The 10,282-nt window shown below is 38.5% G+C and overlaps 1 protein-coding gene across 3 annotated transcripts in view; it reads left to right on the plus strand.

Moving 5' to 3' along the window:
- BASP1 (brain abundant membrane attached signal protein 1) overlaps window positions 1-7,905 on the plus strand; it is a 560,847-nt gene extending 552,942 nt beyond the window's left edge. For all 3 annotated transcript variants that reach the window (XM_044065225.1, XM_044065224.1, XM_044065226.1), the window contains exon 3: window positions 6,374-7,905. In XM_044065225.1, coding sequence (XP_043921160.1) covers window positions 6,385-7,161 — 777 coding nt within the window. In that variant the 5' untranslated portion in view covers window positions 6,374-6,384 and the 3' untranslated portion in view covers window positions 7,162-7,905. The remainder of the gene's footprint in view (window positions 1-6,373) is intronic.
- The last annotated feature ends 2,377 nt before the right edge of the window (window positions 7,906-10,282 follow it).

The raw sequence follows: 10,282 nt of genomic DNA on the forward strand, positions 1-10,282 counted from the left end.
TTCAGAAAATCCCAGGATCCCTTCCAAGATCCATGTGGAGACAGTTCCCCCTGGTGTTGGAGGGTACTCTTATGGAATGCCCCATGGCAGAGGTGGTCCGCATAACCAGGTATCTAGAGATACTTTCTCTGACAGATCCTACTGGTGCTCCAGAAAGGAGGTCCAACTCTCCATCTCTGGAGGCAGTCAGGGGTCATCTATCCTTGCACCAAAGAGCCTGGATAGACATTACTAAAGACTGATGGATGCAGGGAATAATATCCAGAGGACATAGAATGTTTTCCCATCTACCCCCACTAGTATCAAATAAAATCCCTGATGTTCCACCCAATCAGAGGGAAGCATCAGCACTAGAAATACAAAAAAACAACTAGAAAAGTGTCACCCAAGAGATCCCCCCCCAGAAAGAGTCCAGAACTTACTCAAGATTTTTTTTAGTGCCAAAGAAAACAGGTGACTGGAGACCAGTTTTGAAGCTCAGCTGTCTAAATCAGTCAGTTCAGTACACAAAGTTCCAGATGCTCACAGCTCAATCCATTCTGCCTTTTTTGCACAAAGACAACTAGATATGTGCTTGGTAGATCTTCAGGATGCATACTATCATATCAAAATGAACAGACAATCCAGGAGATATCTACATTTCTGGGGTAGGAGCCAGTCATTACCAATTAAGAGCTCTGTGCTTAGGCCTCACCACAGCCCCGAGAGTGTTTACCAAGTCTATGGCAGTAGTGACAGCTGACTTGAGACTGCAAGGATTCCGGGTGTTTCCATATCTAGACTGGCTCATAATTGCATCGACCAGGCATCAACTCGTTTTAGCTCAAAATCATGTATTCCAGTTATGATCCCATTTGGGCATTTCAGTCAGTTACAGCAAATCTCATCTTGAACCAACACAGACATTGGAATTCATTGGTGCCTTGCTCAATACAATCAATCAAACAGCTTCTCTCCCTCTGTCAAGAGTCCAGACTATTCAGTTCCAGGTCAGAAAGGTCATTCAAAGCTCTTCTCTCTCAGCTCAACTGATCCTTCAAGCTTTGGGATCCACGTCAGCATCAACCATCATGGTACTGTTGTCAAGGTACCATATGAGAATTCTTCAGTGGACATTGGCAACTCAAGGGTCCATTCTCTACCTTTCCTTATCCAGTCAGATCAAAATAACACAGGCTTGCAAAAATGATATCCTATGGTGGATACACTCCAGTCAAGCACAAGGTCATTTCTTTGTTGTTCCCCGACCCAAGGCCATAGTGACCACATATGCCTCTCAGATCGGGTGTGTGGGGGGGGGGGGTTCTTGGAAAAGACAGTCCAAGGCACATGGTCCCCAAAGAGGCTAACTTGCATATCAATGTCCTGGAAATGAGAGTGGTTTTCCTAGCATTGCAGGCCTTCCAAGACACTCTCCCCACCAGGATTGTTGCGATCCAGATGGAGAATATGGCAGTAGTGTGGTACATCAGCAAACAAGGGGAAACCAAATCTTAGCCCCACCCCCCCATGTCGAGAAACTATGAGAGTGTGGCAGTGGGTGATCTCATCCAGTCAATTTCTGATAGTAACACACATTCCAGGAAAATCCAGCATGATTGCAGACAAGTTTAGCAGGCCCATTTGAATGCTTCATGAGTGGTTCCTCGAAGGTTGTGGAAAGGATTTTCCATCAATGGGGGCAGCCATGTTGTGATCTTTATTGGATCTCCCCTCAACAACAGGTGTAAAGCAGGTTCTTTGTCCTGATCCCCCATGGGGGGTGTCACCAAGAGATGTTCAACTTCACAATTTGCCGAGGTCTCCTTTAAGCCTATCCCCTGTTACCTCTAATCCCCAAATTTCTTCACAAAGCATCTCGATTGAAGGGTGCAGTTATCCTCATTGGACCTTACTGACCTCATCAGATTTGGTTTCCCTTTCTTTGGCCTCATCTACTTCATCCTCTATGGAATCTGGATCCAACTACTGACCTACTGTCTCACTCAACAGACACGAGTCATCTAGACCTTCGAAGCCTAATATTGACCTCATGGTTTCTCCACTTCTGTTGATTGATAGACAGCCCAGGCTGTCCTCTCATGTCCATTACAGTTTACTGTCATCTCATAAGTCTTCCACTAAGAAACTTTTTAGAAGTAAATGGAAAAGATTTACTATTTGGACTCAGCAGAAAAACCTAGATCCCTTTTCAGCACCAGTTTCTAAAGTTCTTGAATTTTTAGCTATAATTTTCAGTGAGGGTGCCAACTCTTCTACTGTTAAAGTACAACTAGCTGCCATTTCCCAATTTTCATTTAGGAGTAAATAACTAATTTCTGTCCTCCTACAAACTTTGTAAAGCTGTTATAAGGGAAACTTTTCTACTTAGACCCCTGTTAAAAGACCCCACTCCTGTTTGAGGTTTGAACACTGTTTTACAAACACACAATCCCCATTTGAACCATCAGCTAAGTGTGAACTAAATTCTTGACCTGGAAAACTGTCTTTTTAGTGGTCATTACTTCTGCTAGTACACCTTTTGGATGTCCATGGACTATTACAGTTTTATCTACATAGAACCAGAAGTTTTAAGAAATCAGAACAATTGTTTGTCTCTTTTTCAGAGTCAAAATTAGGTAAACCAGTTTCTAAAATGACTTTAGCCAAATGGTTAACTGATTGTACTACCATTATTTATGATAAATTGGGCTTGTCTTTTCCAAAACCACCAAAAGCACATTCCACCAGGTCTATGGCAACTTCTTCAACATTTTTATCCAGATCTTCCTTGGATGATGTTTGTGCGGCTGTAAGTTGGGCTAATCCTCATACTTTTGTTGCACACTGCAAACTGGATCTGGTCTTTAGGGGAGGAACAGCCTTTGGCTCAACGGTGCTCAGAAACAGCCTTCCTTAGAGTCCTCCCAAGATTTAGGTAGCTGGGGACTCTGTCCTTACAGTTGATGAATGAAAATGACAACATCAGATAAAAAAGTTATGTTCTCACCATAATGTTCAATCTATGTTGTCCATTTTCATTTTACCTCAACGTCTCTCTCTCCATCCATTTCCTTGTTTAACTTTTGGAGGGATCGTAAGATGCTGAAGGAACTACTGTTCCTTTGTTTGAGTCCAAGATTGTGTTGATTTATCATTTTGTAATACTCTGTAGTTTCAGAGGCAGCAAACACGATCACTAGGCCATTATGGGTAAGGGAGGAGTTCAAGGGTTTCAGTGTTCTAAGAGCTAGAAAAAGTGGCTGAGTCAGATCTGAGTGTCAGATCTGAACCCAACAGTTGAGGAAGAATTAAAATGGACAACACAGATGGAATGTTATGGTGAGTAATTAACTTTCTTTTTTTTTTAAGTAATGAAATAATCAGTTTTCATTTAGCTGAACGTTTTGCTATTAAATGACATATTTTTCCTCACGGTCAGTTTTATGCCGTATCTGGGGAACATTAACGTGAGTGAATCATTGCAGGTAACTAAGTAGGCTGGACATTTACAAATCCCTAGAGAAACAACCATGCAAGGGAACAATACTAAATATGTTAGGGGTACCACTCAGGTAAGACAGTTGTTTAATAATAAACAATAACCTGAAAACCCTGCGCTCTGCAAACAAAATAATGGTAAAGATATGTAAAACCAACAATCTGGCTGGAGATTCTCTATCCTCTAACACAGTGGGTAAAACCTGGAATTCCCTCCCTACTGATCTAACCTCCCTACCTTCTACTACCCAATTTAAGTCCAAGCTCAAACCGTACCTTAAATCACACTGGCTATCCCCCTGTTCAAACCCAGACTAACTTCCTTCACTGTCTCCTGACCCTTTTCTTCTCACTCACACAAACTAGCTATTCCTTTTCTACTAATACCATTGTTTGTAAAACCATCTGAATGTTCAAATAGTGCTCAATTTTACTTACCTACTATTTTTTGTTGTATGTATATCCATACATGATATGTTAGCTTAGAAGACTTTTGCCTTACTCTTAAGCTAAAATGTATTTACTAGTATTCTCTTAGCTAAAATGTATTTACTCGTTAAATTTGTTAAATCTTAGTTATGTACTTATGTTATCGTAATCTTTTTTCTGGAATGTGGAACTTTTCTCCCCGGGCCTCCACTGAAAATGGACATGTATCCAGTTGGACTAGCCCGGTCAACAAATGTAAAATAAAATAAATAAAATAATAACCAGTTTACTTAGATTTAAAGTAATGTAAAATGCTTTACAGCGGCTGGCAACAGATGAGAAAGCAAGCCTAAATGACCAAAAAGTAACCTTTTCTTCAGAATAATAGCGTAAAACAGTCCTTAATTATAATAATAAAATTGTGGTCTTCAGGATCAATTCAGCATTTCAAAAGCGATCATAGTAACATGTTTTTACCAATGACACAAGTAGTAGAAGACTAGTGAATTATTTTATTTACTCACTTCCCAGTTTTTCACCCTTATGTAGTACCTCAGCCTGTAAATAATTTGTACCATTCTACTCAGTAAAATGTAGTGAAGCACCCTTAATGATGCATCCACTTTAAGGTGCATGGAGTTTGGATCATGACAGTAAAACAAATGCATTCTTTTAGTACTACTTATCAGCTTGAACGTCAAAATAATGAGATTATAAAAGTGTCCTACATGCTTTTGTCAATATTTCAGGTATGAATAAGCACTTGTGTGTGTGTGTGTGTGTGTGTGTGTGTGTGTGTGTGTGTGTGTGTGTGTGCGTGTGTGTGTGTGTGTGTGTGTGTGTGTGCGTGTGTGTTTGTGTGTGTGTGTGTGTGTGTGTGTGTGTGTGCGCGCATGCACTCATGGATTCTCATGTTTGCAACATGTCTCTGTCACCTAAGTAACTGAAATTGACTAAAGCTACACTTCCTACTAGATTCATAGAAACTTTAGAATGATTGACTAAAGGTGATGTTTCCCTTTTCCTTCATTTTAAGTCTTCCTTTACTTGTATAAAATATTACTTACTTTGCTGTTTGTGTATAAGATGTCACCTTGAGTAAAACTTCCTTAAAACTCATTACATCCGAGTGACGCCTCCAGGTGTATCTGCAGTTAACTCCTACTGATGGTTCTAGGCGTCAAGTATTGCTTTTTCATACAACAGTAATTCCAAAAGCATGCTATGTATGAGGTTTTAAAAAATTTTATCTTAAAGCTTATACAATGGCAAACTCAACTGCATTAATGTTTGACCTATCTCTAGTGCAGGTAAAGAGATATTAACTGCTGTTTTTATGATATTAATTTATATAGATATAATTTTCACATTTTTCTAAATATCTCAACAAACACAAGTAACACAGGCAAAACTCCTTAGCCTCATATGAAAGCTCTCAAATAGCTGAATAAAATGTTGCTGACAGTATGTGTGTAACTTGAGTGGTTACTGAAATATTGTATGTTGTTTACAAAATATTATAAATGTAATAGTTACTGTGTTTACTGTGACCTATAAAATTAAGTTTAAGACCTAAAACCTTAAGAATACTACCACTAAAGAAATTGTTTGCGCTGAACAGTTTGTCATTTATACTTTTTTCATAACCCATGTTTCCAGAGGTATGAATATTTGTTTAAAATGTGAGGACATAATTTGATTCTGTGAAAAGGCTTAAGCTCCTCCCATTGGAAGTTACAATGCAAACTTCTTGAGCTCCACTGGAGTGAATTAAGTTGGCTCAGTTAGTCAAATGAGTTTAATCTTGGAGATTTTTACTTATCCAGAGGTTATGAAAACTCAGTGTGGAAGTTATAAAAATTAAAGGGATACAGAGAGGATCCCCATTATTTCCAGAGTCCATCTTCTGATCTCACTCAGTCTTCTGAGTCCAGTTAAGTGTGACTTGCTCTAGCGGGTGTAATGTAGATAGATTTATATTCATTAAAGTCATATTTACTTAACAGTGATCACTTCATGCAACATGTTGTATTACTGCACCTTTCTTCTGATTTTTATGGTGAATTATGCCAGTGGATTTCCCAATGTTAGATGCATTTCATTAATAATGTTGAAACACTGGTGATTCAGTTGCAATTCAACTGATCATTCTCCTAAAGACTCTCTTGTGATCAGAACATAGGCCTTCTGCCGAGTTTTACTTACATCTTTGATTGAAACAGTAGAAAAATTTTTGTAGTAGTTACTGTATACGATTATTTAATCTTTATGTGAAATATTTCTCCTTTCAGCACTACAGTATGGAATTTTAAAAATGTGATATGCGTGTTTTTTAATTAACAAGGGCATTTTGTTATAGGTTTTGTACTGTTAACATACATTTTCTACTGTAATTGAGAAAAATAAAATTCTGTTCTATAAGTTATAGGTTTTCAGATGTATTTTATTTTGTTTTCTGTTGCAGAAACTTAAATTATGGGAGGCAAGCTGAGTAAAAAGAAGAAGGGCTACAATGTGAATGATGATAAAGCTAAGGACAAAGATAAGAAGGCAGAAGGAGCAGCAGCTGAGGAAGGTGAGGCTGCAAAAGAAAATAAAGAGGAAATTCCAGCCACAACAGAGGCTAGTGATACAAAGGAAACTAAAGAATCTACAGAAAATAAAGATGATAAAAATGACAAAACTGAGCAGGCAGCTGCTAGCAAAACAGAAGAAAAGAAAACAGAAGATAAAACAGCAAATCAAGAAGAACCTAAAAAGTCTGAAACTGAGAAGCCCCAGTCAAGTGCTGAAACAAAATCAGAGGCACAAAATACAGAATCTAGTACAACCAAGCCAGAAGAGCAGGTTTCTGCACCAGCAACAGCTGTAGCTTCTGAAGCTCCCAAAGCTTCAGAGGTCAGTGAAGAAGCAAAGGCTCCCAAGCCTTCAGAACCTCAGGCTTCTGAAGTTGCAGCAGCTGAAAAACCTGAAGAAAAGGGCAGTGAAGGAGAGGCTCAGGCATCCAAGTCGGTCTCCCCAGCTGCTCCCACTGCTACTCCAGCTGCTCCTACAGCCCAGGAAACTAAAAGTGAACCTGCTCCAGCTTCAGACTCAAAACCTAGTGAACCTGTTTCAGAGAAGGATGCTCCAGCAGGAGATGCACCTAGTTCTACCCCTGCTCCTTCAGAGAGTGTAGCACCAGATGATGACGGCAAAGCTTCAGAAGTCCCTGTGGTTAACTCGGATCAAACCGTAGCAGCACAAGAGTAATGGACAGCCTTGTCAGTAATCACCGAAACCCACATTTTGTTTTTTTTTTCTTTTTCAGCTGTACTAACAAACTTGATCCCAGTCCATGTAACCACAACTACATGACCAGACAGGACTTTCTGAGCCTGGAAGAAATAATGCATAAGGAGGTATAAAATGCAGCATTAAAAATAAAAAAAGATGGACTTTTAAGGAAGTCTGAAATAGTTAAATGGTGGTCTCTGCTGATCAGCTGTGAATGCACTTCATTAACATATATCAAAACCAAATTCTTTTCAGAAGTGATGTTTGATTCTGCCCTATGGGCTAGTGCCAAGGCAATCAGATATTCTTAACAGCAGTATTTTGTGTTTATTTGCAGCCTGTCTTCATTCTGTGGATGACTGCCAATTTTCAGACAAAACATCTCCTTTCTCTTTAGCCTTCTGTTATCTTTCTGAGTGCCAATCTGATCCAACTTGGTTACCTCCCAAGTGGTTTTGGACTAACAAACATATCCATCATACTTAGGGTACCTAGATTATTTTCTCCTAATGAGTTACTGCATGTCTGTGGTTGGGTGCACCTGTAGTTCTGTTTTATCAGTCAGTGGAAATGAAAAAGTCTGCCTTCATTGCAAATCAGTGTCTCTGACACCATCACACTGCTCATTGATTAAAAAGAAAAAAAGAAAAAAATATGGATGCATTGAATTAAATGTAATTGTATAAATGGTGCAACAGTAATAAAAAGTTATGTAATTTACGCATTCTAGAGACTGATAATTTGTGCCCTCTTGCTTTCTTCATGTTAATTGCAATGTCCAGTAGTTTGGATGGTGATCTTTCTTGACATTATCTTTCCTGTCATAAAAAGGGATAAAACAGAACCAATTTCTTAAGTTATTGTGGGAAACAGAAACAAAAGGTATACCGGAAAATCTTTAGCTTATACTGTTAAACTTTATTAAATGGCAGTCATTAAAACATTATTATGAGTTTGCTTTTTTTTCATATTTTATAGCAACTGGGTGTAGGAAACATTGTTTATATGTAATGCAATGCTTTTCTGGTTTTCAGAATGCTGATCATCTTGCTGTCCAATAAATACCAGACATTTTCTTTGTACTACTAAAACTGATGAGGGTTACACCATATCCATATATTCAGCACAGTTCCCATCAGGATATTGAACAGCAATAGGCTGCGATCCTGTTAAATTCATAGTTTAGTCTTACATCCGAAGTGTGCGTAAATAAGAGCAGTTGTTTTACAATATCACATTGCGTAATTCTCTGATTTAATTTAATGACATATTAATACGTGTCTATGGTGTTTACCTGTTTCTAATGCCTTCCACCAGTAGTGTGCCAGATGACCTGCTGTAGTTGCCATCAGTTAATCTTTGCCATGTGTTGGTCATGCCTAAAAGTCTGTCCCAGTGCAAGTGAGGACTAAAAGTGAAGATGATGTAAAAGCAATGTTTTTATCTCATTGCTTATTCTTCTTTCCAGGTTTGTGAACATCAAAAGAAACCTTAGTAGAATATCTCTGTCGAGAAGGAAAACAGCATAATGAGAAGAAATACGAGAAAAAATGCCCACCAGATGGTGTTTGTGTGAGTCACTACATTGGATGACTAATCTTCTAAGACCTAGTAGTTCTTTTTTTTTTCATTTGAACTACAGATATCTAGGTACAGCCATATGAATCTGTAGCTGATACCCTGAGATACTCTGCCCTTTTTGGTCTTGTTTCTAGCAATTCTTTCTGAAGTTCCTGAAACTATAATTACAGCTTATATATTTTATGTCTCCCTTATCTGCTTATCTGGCATCAGGCATAGCCCTTGTGTTCAAGCTGACCTCAATCACTCTGCTTCTGTATGACACAGAGTGTGTTACTAGTCCACAGCTTAGCCAGTTAGGCAGGAATTTTCCTTATATTTCGGAATTCTTTTCTATAGGACTACAGTTGCTGCATTCTCCATATCATACAGTTTAACAATTCCTTCCATAAAATACCCAATTTTTTTGTTGTAGCAAGTTCCTTTCCATCCCTCACAACCTCTTAGTGCAAGAAATCTGGACTAAGCCTGACATAGTGGGGGGACAAAGGCCCAAAAATAAGGACACATTGTAAATATTGCTCTTAAAAACTTAGAACATTGCTAGAATAACAGGATTTATGTTAGCATGCATTTTCTGAAGGGTATAAAGTCTGAAACTTAAATGCATGTTATTATTTAGTGACTTTAATCCTTAGATCATCCCAGCGATTTGTCAAAAAAACACAGTTTTTATGACGAACTGATCAAATTTATGAGGGAAAAAATCTGAGCATTCTGCAGAAAATGTTTACAGTTGAGAGGTATGTCCCATTGCCGTAATTCAACCAGCATTAGTGGATTACTTTATTTTTTAACATGATGGAAGGTGACTGAGTGAATGTTCCATCTCTTTCACATTATATTTTGTGTTTCTATAGTTCACATAGTATCTCTGGTGTTGTTACAGGTGCTGATACTCACTACAGAATCTGTCACATTGTTGGTACTTTTAATAGAGTTTTGTCAGAATAACCTACGTCTACTGTTTCTGAACTTAAGCTGGCTTTGACTGTTGCCCTGTAGCCAATGGGCAGAATTACTGTGGAAGACATCATCTCACATGTCTTTCCTGTAAAGGAGAATGTCTTCCTTCAGACTAATTAACAAGTTAGTAATTTTGGAGTGCCACAATATGGCAGGGTTCAGCTGAATCTCCTTGAGATGTGTTCTCATGCAAAGTAATAACCAAATTCAAACATCTCATAGTAATAATTTGTTGCAGAGGAGCAGGTCTGCCATGCACCCCTCTTTGTACGGGATCATCATCTGACTCCCTCAAACTTCAGTATTTTTACTCTGAGTTCACAAACTTCGAGAGAAACTATAATTAGTGACAAATAGTATAAAACCTGTCGAGTTATTTTTCCATAAGGCAACTTGATTGTAACACGTACTGATGCTTGTCTCAAGCAAAAAGAAAGCATGCACTTTACTACAATACTGAGCAGTTATGGCTGAATCAATGTGATATGACCTCAGGTGATTTGACTGACTCGCTGTAAGCCATTTGGTAGAGATATTGTCCCTTGGCAAG

The sequence above is a fragment of the Protopterus annectens genome, chromosome 3.part0, assembly GCF_019279795.1.
Source record: "Protopterus annectens isolate FY-2018-M chromosome 3.part0, PAN1.0, whole genome shotgun sequence".
Lineage (NCBI taxonomy): Eukaryota > Metazoa > Chordata > Ceratodontiformes > Protopteridae > Protopterus > Protopterus annectens.